A 16,905-nucleotide genomic window follows, 5' to 3' on the forward strand; every position below is an offset into this window, starting at 1 on the left:
GAGAATTAAAATTAGAATCTAGATCTTCAGAATTCAGGTTTACTCTTTGTACACCATTGTAGTGCAGGGAGCCACAGAAATAAATTTTCTTCTCTTTGTCTCATTTCTTTCGGGTGGGGGAACATTCAAATCTTGGTCTTTGCCTTTATCTCCTAATTAAGGATTTACCATGATATAGAGAATGAAATATTGCCCCATACGCTGTTAGGTAAGAAGTTAAAGTATTTAGCTGAATAGTGACTAAACTAAATTAATAGAAAAACTTGAAGAATAAGGTGATTATTAAAAGCATAGTTGGAGTTCAGTGACAAGCAAAAAAATAAACCTGAAATGATCATGGATTAAATAGGAAATACATTTATATCCTCTGATGTAAAATTCTGGAAGAATGGGCTGGTATGGTGACTCCGCTTTGCAAACACCCCGGACACCCAGGTTCCATCCAGCTCACAGCTCTGCCAGCCAATGGCATGGTCCCATTTCTCATGTGCACGGTAGCATCCTCACTCTGGGCAACAGGAATGAGGGAATCATAAAGATAAATCTGTGAGTTAAAAGATAGACATTCTCACCTTCATAAAGCAGATGGCCACGAACAATGTAAATAAGCAACTGTATTGTTAGATGATTCTAGGAGCTAAGGTTTAAAACAAATCAGAAAATGATGCTGGGCAAGAGAGTGCCATAATTTTCATGGGCTGGTTAGGCATGGCCACCTGCAAATGTGACATGTGATGGAAAACTTGAAAGTGGTGAGCTGGAAAGAAGGATATCTGGAGGAAGAACATTTGTGCCATAGGGAATGGCAAGTGGGAAAGTTTGGGAGGGAGCAAGAAGGGGAGGTTGATCTTGATTTGTCTGAGGAAAAAACAAAGATGCCAGTGTGGCTGGAGCAGAGGAAAGAGATGAGAGAGAAGAGAGATATAAGTGGGAAATAAGAATACATGGTGCCTTTTGGGTCTTTATGAAGGCTTCAGATTTTACTCTAAGAAGAGAAGCCTCTGGAGGTGTGGGCAGAGAAGTAATTATATAATTAACATTTAATAGAAACATCGGCTATCATGTTGAGAAGTACCTATAGGGGAGGCAAGAGGAGAAGCAGGGAAATCAAATGTGATGCTGTTACAGTCATCCAGCAGTGTTGGTGGGTGGTGGCTTAAACCAGGGTGATAACAGAAGTAGTGTAGCTCAGTGGATTGAGCACTGGACTACGGACCAAAGAGTTGCTGATTCAATTCCCAGTTAGGACACATGCCTGGGTTGTGGGCCAGGTCCCCAGTAGAGGTTGTGTGAGAGGCAACCAAATATTGATGTTTCTCTTCCTCTTTTTCTCCCTCCCTCCCCCTCTCTCTAAAAATAAATAAAATCTTTAAAAAAAAGTAGTCAGATTCTGGATTTTTTTTCTTAAAAAAAACCATATTTTATTGATTATGCTATTACACTTATCCCATTACTCCCCCTTCATTCCCCTCCACCTTGCACACCCTTTCCTACCCACATTCCCCATCTTTAGTTCATGTCCATGTGTCATAAGTTCTTTAGCTTCTACATTTCCCATACTATTCTTGCCCTCCCCCTGTCTATTTTCTACCTACCATCTATGCTGCTTATTCTCTGTACCTTTTCCCCCCTCTCCTCCTCCCACTCCCCTGTTGCTAATGCTCCATGTGATCTCTATTCCTGTGGTTCTGTTACTGTTCTAGTTGTTTGCTTAGTTTGTTTTTGTTTTTGTTTTAGGTGTGGATGTTAATAGTTGTGAGTTTGCTGTCATTTTACTGTACATGTTTTTTTTTTTTATCTTCTTTTTCTTAGATGAGTCCCTTTAACATTTCATAAAATAAGGGCTTGGTAATGATGAACTTCTTTAACTTGACCTTATCTGAGAAGCACTTTATCTGCCCTTCCATTCTAAATGAAAGCTTTGCTGGATAAAGCAATCTGGGGTGTAGGTCCTTGCCTTTCATGACTTAGAATACTTCTTTCCAGTCCCTTCTTGCCTGTAAGGTCTCTTTTGAGAAATCAGCTGACATTCTGATGGGAACTCCTTTGTAGGTTACTGTCTCCTTATCTCTTGCTGCTTTTAGGATTCTCTCCTTCATTTTAATCTTGGGTAATGTAATTATGATGTGCCTTGGTGTGTTCCTCCTTGGGCCCAACTTCCTTGGGACTCTCTGAGCTTCCTGGACTTCCTGGAAGTCTATTTCTTTTGCCAGAATGGGGAAGTTCTCCTTTATTATTTGTTCAAATAACTTTTCCACTTGTTGCTCTTCCTCTTCTCCTTCTGGCACCCCTATAAATCAGATGTCAGAACCTTTAAAGATGTCCTGGAGGTTCCTAAGACTCTGCTCAGTTTTTTGAATACTTATTTCTTTATTCTTGTCTGGTTGTATATTGCTTTCTTCCTTCTGGCCCACTCCACTGATGTGAGACCCAGCTTTCTTTCCATCACTATTGGTTCCCTGTGCATTTTTCTTCATTTCACTTATTGTAGCCTTTGTTTTTTCATTTAATTTGTGACCAAATTCAACCAATTCTGTGAGCATCCTGATTACCAGTGTTTTGAACTGTGCATGTGATAGGTTGGCTATCTCTCGGTCACTTAGAAGTATTGGTTCTAGGGCTTTCATTTGTTCTTCTGTTTGAGCCTTGGTCTTACGTATGAGGGGCGGAGCCTTAGGTGTTCACCAGGGCAGGGCAACCCAGTTGCTGGGTTGTGACGCTGTATGTGGGGGTGGGATTCGAGAAGAAACAATGGTGCTTGTTCTGCTCTCCGTGGGACTTCAGTCCCTTCCCCTGCTTCCCCCAAGCAAAATGAAATGGGCCTTTCTGATGCTGATTCTCGTGTGGGTGGGCTTGTGCACCCTGTGGGTCTTTCCAATGACCTCTCCTGTGAGGCTGGGAGTTTCTCCCTGAGCCTCAGAAGCCACAGGTGTTTTCAGTCAGTGCCCCAAGCTCTATTTCCCGGTGCTGGGACCCTGTGACTGCTCAGTCAGCCAGCTGCCTTGTGTGCAGTGCCTTGCTTCACAATCGCCACCTCACTGGGTCTGCCTGTTGCGACCCCTCAGCTGAGGTCTGCAGCCACCACTTGTGCACTCAGTGTCCACCTGCTGCAGTCTTGCATACCTGGGATGCCTTATGCCGATCCCAATGCTCTTTGTTCCGAGACCCCTCTCCACCCAGCTGCCCGGCTCCTCCCCTCCTACTGGATGGATGAATGTGTCTATTTTAACTCCTTGGTTGTCCAACTTCCATATGGTTCAATTTTCTGTCAGTTCTGGTTGTTATTCTATTTCTAAATTGTTGTTGTCCCTATCTTGGTTGTACAAGGAGGCACAGTATGTCTACCTATGCCTCCATCTTGGCCGGAAGTTCAGATTCTGGATGTTTTGAAGAGAGTGTTAAATTCATATTGCTGGGTAAACCCATTACTACAAATGCAGTGGCTTGAGATAACACTAATTTATTATCTCAAGAGCTTTCCCTGGTAAGGACTCCAGTCATGGCTTACCTGGGTTGTCATCAGGCTGTACTCGAGGTGTTGACTGGGCTGCATTCTTGTCTGGAGGATTGATTTAGTAAGACCCTTCTCCTAAGCTCACTTGGATTGTTAGCAGAATTCATTTCATTGTGACAGTAGAACTTATGGGGCTTGCTTCTTCAAGTTCAGCAGGAGAACTCCTAGCTGCAGTCAGCCAGGAAAGTCATATATGACGTAATGTCAGTGTGAGAATGACATCCCATCACCTTTGCTGTATTCTGTTGGTTGGGAGAGTCATAAGTTCTGCTGCCACTTAAGGAGAGGGAACTTCTGGATACAAGGAGGCTAGAATTATTGGAGGTTTACCAAAGGTCTGTCCATCCCAGTGAACAAACAGGATTTTTTTTTTTGTCTGTTTGGATGCAGAGTGTGAGACAAAGAGGAGAACAACTGAAAGGTAGAGTTGCCATTAACTGAGATAAGGAAGACCCAGAGCCCAAATGAGGCTGTGTAACGTATGAAATGCCTGTTGTACAACCACGTGAAGGTGTCAAATAGCAGTTGCATATACAAATCTAGAGTTAAGACAGGAGGTGAGAGCTATAAATTTGAGGTTCATTAGCATATAAGTGGTACTTAAAGCCAGAATGAGATCATTGAGGAGTGAGGATAGACAAAAACAGGTCCAAGAACTGGACTGTAGGTTCCTCAATATTAAAAAGTTGGGGAGTCTAGCAAGAAGCTAGAAGTGAAGAAGAGAGATAAAAATGAAATAAGAGGAATGCATAGGAGTGTAGAGTCCTTGAGTCCTTCACATGTTGACTTACTTTCTTTAAATCTCAGAAAGCCAAGTTTTTTTTTTACTTATCTCAGTTTTAGTCCCCACCTTCCTACCCTTCTTCCTCTTCTCTCTGAATGTACTGCTCTTTTGAGTGGTCTGAGATGCCAAATATGAATGGCAACAATATTTGATTTTGTTTTGAAAGTTCAACTCCCAAACTGACATTATTGCCCAAATAAGCCAACCTGATTCAGTCTGAGTTCAGGTCAGTGGGAGTGTGTGAACGGTTTTATTTTGGGACTGACAACATAAAAAACCAGACTGCTGTCTGAAGTGTACACCCCATCTGGTGACAGGTGACGCACGTCATGCACTACCTCAAAAGTGAAAGGGTTCAAGCAGCGGCAAGAGAAATAGTCTTCCTTTAATGTATTAGAGGCATCTTTTTTTGTCTACATTCTTCTGTCAAACACATTTATTTTAGTATCCATTGGTTATTTAAAGAAAACATTGCGGTCATTAAAATGTAAAGCCTTTCTGTGGTCCTAATAAACTGTCATTGGTTTACCTAATCATACCCTGGATTTAAGGGTCTATTTTAATACACTTTACTTTTGATAGAATCATTTCTGTTCTCGTAGAACCCAGAGAAATAATCTTGAAATTCTAAGTGATTAAACCAAAGATGAAAAGCCCCCATTTGTGCACATGCAGCACATTATGACACAATTAGCATCGTAGGCCATGCAGACCCCCGTGCAATACATGCCGTTATCAGCTGTGTGTATTGAAGTCGTGTTATTTGACTCCTAGACACTTTTACACATAAACAAAAACCTAAATGTTCACTGAGTAAAAAAAACATTTTCTCCAAATTCTACATGTGTTTTTGAGGTGTCATCATTGTCCAACAAAGTCAGGCTTGTGATTTTGTGACAAATTATGAAGACTATTCCTTATCTGGGCAACACTGATTTAGAACTACTCATGTTTTCAAACAGTGGGCAAATAATCCTATCAGTGGTCTTCCACAAGTCAGGCTACAGTCCTCATTTAACAAATGAGGAAGCAGAAGCAGAGTTCAACAACCCCCTCTGAACACAGAGGGCCAGACACTGCAGCTGGGTAGTGCGCTGGCTGGCTCCTGCTGGACCACACAGCAGACATCTCAACTGGGCCTCTTGAGTCCGGAAGCAGGAATTACAAGCAGTGTAATGAAATGGCTGCATTGCCTTTCAGATGATCCTGGAGGTCAAGTTAGTTTATTTGTTTTTAATTTAACTAAAATTATAGGCTGGTTGAAAGATTCCTTTGTTAGCAGGGATCTTTTGAATAGCCACACAAACATTTTGGTCTCTCTCTTACTTTCCTCCAACCCCTACTCCCATTTACAGGATTAGAAAAGCACTTGGGAGGCACATTAATCTTGCCAGCGTTGTCAGGAGTGATCAGCGAGTTTTATTAAAAGCCCTGGGATTGCATGAAAGGCCTCCTTGTCTGAGTTTGCAATGAAAGAGGCATGTTAAGATCTGGGGGCACATTGTCAGGACCCCACGCCCTGCCCCTTGGACTATGAGCTGACACTCCCGGAAGAAGCACAGAAGCCCTCCTTTGTTGAAGGGATTTCACTGGTGGACAGAACCGAGGTGGCCCCTGTCGGCATGAGCTGTCTGAGTTGGGCTGTGCTGAGAGCCCTGCTGCTGCTGCTCCTCTTGGGCTGGGCCAGCCCCACCTTCATCAGTGTGAACCATGGGGTCAGGGTGATGAAGGGCAGCTCTGCCTTCCTGTTGGGAGATGACCTGAAGTTTGCCATCCCCAAAGAGAAAGATGCTTGCAAAGTGGAAGTTGTGATGAATGAGCCAATAACCCAGAGGGTTGGGAAACTCACTCCACAGGTAGGTCATATCTGTTCTTTTCCTAGTCAGCAGTAGGTATGAATGTGAGCATGTGAGAGTGTGTGTTTTGGGGGGACAGAGAACACAAAGCAGAGACAGCCTTACAAGGGTGGAGTAGGAAGTCTCTTGTAGGGTGAGAGATGGTCAGTCTTTATGGGTTATTTCTGCCCCAAGTTGTCTCACCCATTGTCAGTCAGGGTATGTTTGGATAAGATATCAGGACTTCAAAACATTTTTAGGACACACTTGGGCCCTAATAGCAGAAGTAAGACAGGAAGACATTTTCATCTACTAACATCACTTCAACATTCCCTTGAGTGAGGGAAGAGATGGGGAAAGACATGTGAAGATACTTCTTTTTAAATATTCACTGTTCTTCAAAAATGTCTGCATAAATTTTTTTTCCTATAATCAAAACCTAAGAGATTTTGTCATTTAAGGGAATTCCAGGCTCAATCCTTTTTGTATTTATTTAAACTAGTAGTTTATTTTTATATACAATAAAAATATTGCTTTTGATTTTATTACTTATTTCTACTGTGGTTTAATTTTCCTCCCAATGCAAACAATTTTGAGAATATTCAATAATGGATGCTGTTGCTATTTCTGGAAAAATACCTCATGTCCATTTGCTGAACTGTGAACATTAATTTTCTTCTCCATTTGTCTAAAGAGACATATTCCTTCTGTGAAGTTATTCAAAAGTGGTGACAAATGTTGCAGGGATGGATTATAGAAACTTAGATGCTAGCTCAAATTAACATCTCTAGACACATCTATTTACAACATCTAAAGTTATAGTTCAATTCTGAAACACATCATGTTGGGAGTAATCCTGATGTGTTAGTGACATAACATTTCCCTCCAGTTTCCCATGAGATTTGCTTTTTCAGTCAAATAGCTTCCAATGAGCATTTTAAAAATGTTTGTATGCAGTAATGGCCCCAGGTCCTAAGTGTTTGGTAATTGCAATATCTCTTTACTTTTTCCCAATACAACTTGCACTCTGAAAATGTATTTGATTGGCACCTATCACTCAAGGGGAAAGGAGACACCTGGATGAGTGTCTCCTTTGAATAAGCACAAATATGAATAAGCTCAGCTGCAGCTGCAAGCAATAGAGACCCACCTTTAGGAACTGGGGTCAAAAGCAAACCCATGGAGTTCTGGGAAGCAGCAAGATAATGATCCTAGTCCTCAGGGGCTCCTGTATGGGTATATGTACGAGCTTTACAAACACTGACAAACTGATAATTTGGTACCTCTTCCAAATCAACATATTTTAAAAATGTCGAACACTTATTTAGAAGTAAGGCTGAATAGTTGGTGGGGGAAAAAGAGAAAAACTTCCTCCTGGTTACATGCTGGGGCAACCTATGGTCTCTCTGTATTTAGCTCTGGCCCCAAGCATGCATATTCCACTGAGCAAAACAAAAGCCCTGTTATTCCCCGGATTCTCTGTCCTTATAAAGAATTTGAGGAGGATGTACTATAATGTAAGCCAGTCTGTGAGGAGTATCTTCTCATCCCAGAGAGCCTATGACTTCTACATATATGATATAGCGCTTTTTCTGAGAGTAGTACAATGGTCTCTATTACATATTTTCAGTGATGCTTCAGTGGTCCTCTCTATTTGGCTGATTCTGTGGCACTGGAGAGCAAAAAGGGGTCTAAGTGACTAAAAGTAGGTTTAAAAAATTTACTTGGTCACAAGGAGCAAGCATTGTAATGTATCTCCATATTATCTTCATCTCAGACATTCTCTGTCTTTAAGGCAAAAGTCCATACAGAGACACAATGTGGAGCAGAACCAGCAACATGCCTGGCTGATTAGAGAGTCTGGGCTGCTGGGGAGGAGAGTGGGGCTACAACTACCTCCCGATGTCCCCTAGTATGCTGTTGCTCATTAAGGAAAACAAACTAAAAAAAAAATTAACACCAAGTGCTGAGTGTTCACTATCTCCAGAGGTAAATCTTACACCTTAAGTGGATTTATACCATATAAAGTAGGTATGTGATTTACATCTTCTAAAATTCATTCTGTGGGAAAGGAATCCATTAAAATGTGAAGTTTCATCACCCTTGTTTGGTCAAATGTTAGAACTTTGTACCATAAAGAAACCTATTATGTCCAGAAAGCTTTTTTACTCAAACTGCCAGGTGATTTTCCCATTTTTAAAAATTATGGTAATTTCAACAAAAAGCAAGATTGCCAAGTAAATTCTGCTTTTTCTAAATGTGTGTTTGTTTTTAATCTAGGCTGATTTAGCCCTCTTCAGGGATTTATTTCTTACAGAGTTTTTGAAGTTAAGCATAGCTGAAAACACACACACGCACACACAGCTTACGCATTATTCTTTAATAGGATATGGAGAGCAAGGCTTATGTGAACCCGTTCTAGCAAGATGGCTGTATGAACAATACCCTGCTGTGTAATGAACAGTTTTATTTGATTTGCACAGAAAATGTTTTGTTTAACATCTGTTCAATTAGTGTTTTCATTTCATTACTGAAGTTTGTCTGAGGACCAACAGGTTCATTTTCCTGTTGGATATTTGGAAAGGGATTTCCACGGGCACAGGCCAGTTCCTTCTGTTTTGATAGTCCTCCTGATATAGTCAAGTAGATAAGGTCGATGGCCATGTGTTTTCCCCGTGTTTTAAGACCAGCATTCCTTGCACACAGCACTTCTCACACCTGTCCCGAGGCCAACAATTCCCTAGGTGGAAAAGCACCCTGCTTAGTGTGGGGCTTGCTCTTTTGAAGAAGAAATACAGCAGTAAGAAAACGTCTCTGGTTTGAACCAGTTTACTGTCATTAAAGTGAGTAATGAGTTAGAAATGTGTGACGATTTAATTATAAATTGTAATTGAAAAGCAGTTGAAGTGGAAAAAAACAAAGCTAGACAGTAATTAGAAAAGGATTTAGCTCTTTTTAGTTTTAGTTAGTAAATTTATGGACAATTACGGTTGTCGCCTTTTATAAAAGGAAAACATATTATGAAACATAAAACAGATGTTTCTTTTAACAAAGCAGATTGTCTCTTTATTACCATGACTATTTGTCAATGATATGGGAAAGGTCTTTACTTTATTTCCTTCCTTGTTGTAAATTAAAAAGAGGAATCAATGATGGCTATGGGATCATTTGTATTAGCAGTATTGTCTTCTCTGAGCGGATTATGTCGTCTGTAATTGTGGGACGCGGTAACAAAGCACAGGCTAAACACCACAAACTCAACAGTGATGGCGTGTGACTACCTCAAGGGAACAGTAAGCCCTCATTTAGCATCATTGATAAGTTCTGTGACTTTAAGTTAAACAACATATAGCAAACCAATTTTCCCATAGGCTAATTGATATAGACCAGAGTTAAAGTCCTACTGCATCTGAAAGAAATGACAGTATTGGAGGACCTGCTATGGTTTTGGATCTCTGCCAGGTCAAAATGGGCAGAAGGAGGGGCATGGCATAAGTGGAAGAGAAAATACTCCTTTAAAAAACAGGAATCCCGAAATATAATAGTTAGCAATTTTCTTAATAGTTCTAAGTGAGGCAACCAGTTAATTATAATTTTATTTTAATAGACGCAATTGCCCTTAAATTGCTATTTGTCATATCAACCATTTCTGATATTACATAAATAACAAAAACAGTCTCTCAAAGGTATGGAGAAACTACTGCGAGCCAGCTCTTTCTCTGACGAACCACAGTGGTGTCCATAGTCAGTTCTTCATCTTTGGGTATAAAAATGCTATTTGGATAAGAAAGAAATCAAAGGAGAAGAAAAAATATGTACAGAACTGATACGGTGTGTTTGCGGGTGAGGGAATGCATACTTTTTCATGCATACACACAGGTAGGTCTCTCTTAGTCATTATAAACCCCTGGAGAGTGTGGGTAAATAACATTTTGATCAATGGAACCATATTTTAAATGCACTCTAGACTATAAAAAGGTAGTTATTTAGAGAGATAACCACTGCTTAATTTATCTGCTTCATCAATTTGGTCTGATTTTCATAATTTAGACATTCTCAAAACAAGACACAATGGTATAAGTGGGATGGTGTATGCACATTGGGGTGGGGATAGGTGGTGTTGGTTAAAACACACACCCATGTATACATAGAAAACAAAACAAAACAAGATGTTAACAGACCGTAATTTCTCTAAGCAGTACTGCACTGCTGGGGAAATTAAATCTTGTACAAATTTTCTCACAGATATTTATCCATTTCTTTGTGTGAACTAGGTCTTTGACTGCCATTTCCTTCCCAATGAAGTGAAGTATGTTCACAACGGCTGCCCAATTCTTGATGAAGACACGGTGAAGCTTAGACTTTACAGGTAAGCTGCTTGGGAACATTGCTCATTCTGATTATTCTGTGTACTTCTTTTTCTGTGGGTAGGTGTTGTCCTGGGGGAGTTACTAGATTCTAGACAAGAAAATAATCAGTAGAAACTGGAGACCTGAATGGATGAGGCAAGGATTGTAGCCAATGTTCAATGATCTTTATTGTATCATCTTCCTTGGGGCTTTTTTTTGTGGCAAGTTATTAGTTCTACCCTATTTCCCTTTAGATTCTTGTATAGGTGTCTCTGGATCCAATCCTTCCCTTATAATGGTAAATGGAAATTATAAACTGTAAATCCTTAATGAGAATTAGGAAGAAAATGTTGTTCCAAAATTCAGTAAAATTCTTCTTTTTGATGATCAGCTGCTTAGTTATAAGAAGTGCAGTATCACCAACTGATATTTTAAATGTATTACATAATTAAAACATTTAAAAGTTAATTATAAAGTTAAACATAGAGTGACCATATGACCTAGCAGTTCCACTCATATATCTATTATACACATACAAACACATACACACGAGAAATAAAAATCTATGTTTATACAAAAATGTGTACACAGATGTTCATTGCACTATTATTCATAATAGCCAAAATGTTGAAACAATCCAATTGATGAATGCGTAAACAAAATCTGATATATTCATACAGTGCAATATTACTCAGCCATAAAAAGGAATGAAGTACTGATACATGTTATAGCAGAGATGCACCTTGAAGCCTTAATGCTGAATGAAAGAGGCCAAACACAAAAGGTTGCATATTGCATGATTTCGTGTATATGAGATGTCCATTAAGGCAAATCCATTGAGACAAGAAGTAGATGAGTGGTTGCCAGTGGCTGGGGGAAGGGAAAATGGGTACTGATTGCTAACGGGTGTAGATTTCTTTTGGGGATAATGAAAATGTTCTGGAATTAGAGAGCCATGGTGGTTGCATAATCTTGTGAATATACTAGAAATTACTGAGTTGTATAATTTAAGGAGGTAAACTTCACGGTTTATGAATTATATCTTAGTAAAAAGTTGATTTAAAACTTAAGCCCGTGGTTTTGGCATTGCTCACTTCATATAAACAACTTCTCAGTTGTTCAGTGTGGGTGGAGTAGACCTTTATATAGTTTGTTTACTTGTTTTTATTGTTCTTATGAATATTTAGCTAAAATAACTGTGTGGATTTCCTCTAAGCATTAGATGAACAAAAAATAGAGTTTGGTAGAAGACATTGGAACAGTGGCTCATTCTATAAACACTTAGGATTACCTACTATCGGTCAGGCCCTGTCCTGAACATAGGAAATGCAAAGATGAGGATACACAGACTCTTGGTGCACATCGTCAAATGCAAAACAATGGGGAGATAATTGTGCAGAACAAAAAGTGCTAAAAGAGAGACATGAACAACGTGCTGTGCTCAGAAAATGAAATGGCACTCGAGGATCCCTTAGGGAGCTATGCAAGCAGCATATAGGGCTGTTTGATCTTTCTAAGACTTTAAAGTTAAAAAACAAATTCACTTCAGAGACTTTGCCTGGAAGGGCTGGAAAAGCGGATGAATGCTGGTTGCCTGCCTTTCTTCCTTGTGTTTCTAATGGGTGGAGAGGGTGGAGGGGCAGTCATGAGGGGTGGTTGGAGGAGATGTCATTCCTCTTAGTCTTGAGGACATTAAGAATAGCATGCTCCCTGATTGGACAAAGAAGGGAATGGACAAAGAAGAGGGGAATACCCCTCTTACCTCCTCTCCAGCCCTTTGTTTAGCTGATTGACCTCCTCTCTATGTTCAGCTTCATCATCTGTAAAATGGGATTAACAATGCCTACACAGGTTTTGTATGGAGATTGAATGAGATACTCTTTGTAAAGAGTTTAGCATATGCCTAAACCATAATAAATGCACACTAATTAGGAACTGCACTATTGATGCACACCCATCACTCATTAATTTTCTCCCTGAAAATATCTTGATGGCATAGTCACTAAGGTAATGGAAGGAATGGAAATAACAATTACTAAGTACCTTTACCTACCAAGTGCTAAACTGGGCATCCAACCTGTGCTGTAAATAGCCACTTATGTCGTGACATTTCTGAAGACCAAAAAGGCCTTGATGCTTCAGAAATGCCTCACACTTTCTTTCTTGAATTCAAACTCAACCCGTAAATTACGCAAATTTGATACTTTTAAATTATTTATATGCTAGAAGTGAGACTGAGCTCATAGCAACCATTAAATATCAGTATGTATAATGGGTTTGAGAGCAGGTATTTCATCTCATTGGAGATGAATGTGGCAGAAAAAGGAGGTGACACCAAGATAAGGAGAAGAAAGAAAAAAAACAGAGAAATTGGGAACAGAGTCTGAATAAAATCCAAACTTCATGCAATATACAAAATTTGTGAAGGCCGATCTTTAAGTTTCAGGCCAAATGCACAGGGTATCAGAAGTGCTTGAACACTGAGAAGCAAGGACCTACAGCTAAGATTACTCTACCCAGCAAAGCTATCATTTAGAATCAAAGGACAGATAAAGGGCTTCCCAGATAAGAAAAAGCTAATTAATTCATCTCCACCAAACTGATATTACAAGAAATGTTAAAAGGTCTTCTTTAGAAGAAAAAGGAAAAAAAGATAAAAATATCAATATTAAAATGGCAATAAATACACGTCTATCAACAACTGCTTTAATAGGAATGAATTAATGTAAATGCTTCAATCAAAAGACATATGGTGGCTGAATGAATAACCAAACAAGACTCTTCCACATGCTTTCTACAAGAGGCTCACTTCAGATCAAAAGACACATAGAGACTGAAAGAATAGGGATGGAAAAAAATATTTTGTGAAAATGGAAACAAACAAGCAAAAAGCTGGTGTAACAATAATTATACCAAATGAAACAGACTTTAAAACGAAGGCTATGTAATAAGAGACAAAGAAGTACCCAACAATTCCACTTCTAGGTACTCATCCAAAAAAACCCAAAACTCTAAATCTAAAAAACATATACATTTATATGCTCATTTCAGCATTATTTATAATAGGCAAAATATTGGAAGCAACTGAAGTGTCCATCAATAGATAAATGGACAAAGAAGGGGTGCATATATACAATGAGAATGAATAAAATCTTGTTGTCTTCAACGACATGTATGAACCTGGAGGGTATTGTGCTGGGTGAAGGAAGCCAGACAGAGGAATAGAAATGCTATATTATTTAACTTATATGTGGAATCTAAAAAACAGAAAAAAAACAAACAAGTAGGATAGAAACAGACTCAGAGATACAGAGAACTTTTCAAAGGTGGCCAGATGGGAGGGGCATTGGGAGGATGGGAAAATAGGTGAAGGGATTAAGAAGTACAGATTGTCAGTTACAGCCCAGTCGCGGGATGCAAAGTGCAGCTTAGTGAATGCAGTCAGTGATATTGTAATGATTATGTATGGTGTCAGATGGGTACTAGAGTTTTCAGGGTGATAACTTAATAAGTTATATAATGTCTAATCACTATGTTGTACTCCTGAAACTAATATAATATTGAATGACAACTGTAATTGAACATAAAAATTTTATTTTGAAAAAAGGGGTGATGGGGATGAAAGAAAAGTACCTGAGCACCAAAAAGTTTTGGCTTTGCTCTGTTCTCCCATAGGTTTACAGAGACAGACACCTTCACAGAAACCTTTATCCTGCGGGTCCACCTCCTGGAACCAGACTGTAACATCATCCGTATGAGTAAAAATGCACTGGAGGTGTCTGAATTCTACGGCCTGTCCCGAGCCATCGACAAGAACCTGCTTAGCTTTGATTATGACAGGACGGCTAGCCTGGAGTGCACAGTCAGGCTGGACCCCATGGGAACTCTGCTGCCAGCCCATGGCCAGGTGGTTGTGGTGGAGCCTTGGCCGGAAGAACCTCGTGGAGACCAGCCACACAGTTTTTACCCTGAGTCTCGTATGAACTGTTTTAATAATTATCTCTGTGTTACTAAAACTGATAAAATATCTATATGTGGTCATCTCCCACTATGACAAAGTTTTGCTTAATATAATTTGTAGCTGGTGGACAACATGCAGGTTAGTGGTTAAGAGTATGGACTTGGGAATCATACAGATCTGAGTTTGAAAACTGCTTCTGCTCTCTATTTCCTGGGTGATTTCAGGCAAGTTCCTTAAGCTCATGAGCCTCTATGAAATGGGCAAGGATAATAGCTGCTCCATGGGGCTGTGTAAGGATGGAGTAAATGAGCACGAAGTGCTTCACACAGGCCTGGTCATAGAAAATGCTCAGGAATTGTCAACTGTTATTATCAATAGCAGCAGTGGCAATAGTACTAAGAGTAGTTGGTGTATTTATATTATGGGCAGGTTTAAGGTAGAGCTGGAAGGCAGCAGCCATGGTTTTTAAATCAGGAAGCGTTAATAGATAATTTTCTTTCTGTTGTTTATTTAATTAATATATATGTGGGTGATTCCTATATGACTAATAGTGTCCTCAGCATTATGGGAAGACCAAGAAATATAAAGGATAATCATAGTCATAATAATTTCTTGAATCTGCACAGCAGTTTAGAGCTAAACACATGCTTTACACATAAGGCATCTCATCAATCTTCTGCTTAAGAAGTAGCATATCCATTTAATACTTGAGGGAAATTTTTAGAACATCACTCAGAAAATAAGTGGCCTATGTGTGTTATATACAAATAAGAGCAAAAATGCGTGAAGACTGTTGGAGAGGTGATTATGATTTCCAGGGGAAGAGAGCAGGTTGGTTCAGTTGTTCAAAGAATATTTAAGGGAAAGTTTAGTAAAAGACTTTAAGTGGACCTGGAAAGGTACGCAGAACTCCACGAGACAAGCACAACAGAGAGGAATTTCAGTGAGTAGATCAGTCTTGGAGAGAGAGATTGCATGGCGGGGCCTTGGAAGTGGAGGCTGTAAAGAAAGGGCGGCTGCCGCTGGACTGTGCAGGGCCTCCAGTGAGCCACCGGCCTATTGGTCAGACCTTCAAGTACCACGGAGTGCATTTTATTATTTTTTGTCTCAGTGGAACTTTTGGTGGGCAAAAAATAAATAAAATAAAATAAAAGGATCTCGTGAAAGAGTTGGTCAACTATTTATTTTAGTAAATGGCAGGCTTTTAGAATAATGACTTAGTAAATGATTGGAATATACATGTAAGTATTCTTGGGTCAGTGAAAGGGAGTAAGTATCCACAGGATAAAAAATTAGCTTTTAAATTTTATAATTGTTATATTCAAGTGACTATCTTAATTCAATGTCGTACCTTCTAGACCTGGGGACAGAGCTCAAGTGTCCAGGTGGAAGCTGTCCCCTGGGACTGAGGAAAATAGGAAGCCTCCAAGTGAGCTGTGAGGAGTTCCTGCTGATGGGGCTTCGGTATCAACATAAGGATCCTCCTTCTCCCAACATTGATTATATATCCATCCAACTGGAGCTCACAGACAGCAGGAGTAAGCTCGTATACAAGGTAGAGTTTGGGGTTATGCATCTGTGTCCCCAACTCATCTACAGAAAGAGGGCCAGTTCCATGGGGGTGTTCATGTTGGTTCCTATGTCAGGGGGAGCTCTGGGCATCGTAGACGGAACTGCCCAGTGGCTCATTAGACCTGCAGGCTTGTTTATTCTGCTGATAAGTGCTTAGAACAGTAGCTTCTGGATATGATGTCAGTAGAAGTATATAGCTGGGGTGACTCTGAACCAGCTAAACAGCTTGGCTCTCTTCTATGTCTGGACTGAGGCCAGTTACATGCTTTCCCCCTTCCTCCTTCCCCTTCCATATTCTTCAGCTTGTCATTTGACCTTCTTTAACATCTTCTCTTTGATGCCTTACTCCCCTCTTCTTTATTAGAGGACACCACTTATCACCTGTTAGAGGACAGTTGGGTCCACATACCAACTCTGTGAGGCCATGGGAAGCTTTTATTGTTATAGCAGATCATATCCTTTTCACTCTTCCAGACTTTGAAATGGAAGACTGGGTCATCAAGGAGACAGAACCCCAGAGGCCTCATCTATCTTCCAATTTCTTTTAAATTCTCCTGCCCTTTCCTCCTCTTGATCTGTTTGCATTGAAATGATGACATAAAGTGGAATCAATTTATCTGAAATATTTAACATGCTACTCTGTTGATACATGTGCTCTATAATTTATTTATTTGGGTAGCTGAGGAGGCTATGTACCAGCTGGGGGAGCTTGGAGTTTGTGCTGATGTACAATGATCCAAGATAACACTTGTGAAAGACCTCCATGTCTCACAGTATGACCTCACTCTAGGATTTCTCCTAAGAGACACAAACATCAAACATTATTATCCTCAAGGAATTGATAGGACATGAAAGAATAAGGAAATGATAAAATACAATCACAAACTTTT

General features: G+C 39.8%; 1 protein-coding gene across 8 annotated transcripts in view; it reads left to right on the top strand.

Moving 5' to 3' along the window:
• FREM1 (FRAS1 related extracellular matrix 1) overlaps positions 1–16,905 on the top strand; it is a 160,492-nt gene that overhangs the window by 22,116 nt on the left and 121,471 nt on the right. For 7 of the 8 annotated variants that reach the window (XM_045840791.1, XM_045840792.1, XM_045840790.1 and 4 more), the window contains 4 exons: positions 5,654–6,154; positions 10,408–10,502; positions 14,158–14,459; positions 15,802–15,998. In XM_045840791.1, coding sequence (XP_045696747.1) covers positions 5,921–6,154; positions 10,408–10,502; positions 14,158–14,459; positions 15,802–15,998 — 828 coding nt within the window. In that variant the 5' untranslated portion in view covers positions 5,654–5,920. The remainder of the gene's footprint in view (positions 1–5,653; positions 6,155–10,407; positions 10,503–14,157; positions 14,460–15,801; positions 15,999–16,905) is intronic. The other variant, XM_045840793.1, reaches the window with a different exon arrangement.

The sequence above is a fragment of the Phyllostomus hastatus genome, unplaced genomic scaffold, assembly GCF_019186645.2.
Source record: "Phyllostomus hastatus isolate PE091 unplaced genomic scaffold, TTU_PhHast_1.1 phas_contig_34, whole genome shotgun sequence".
Lineage (NCBI taxonomy): Eukaryota > Metazoa > Chordata > Mammalia > Chiroptera > Phyllostomidae > Phyllostomus > Phyllostomus hastatus.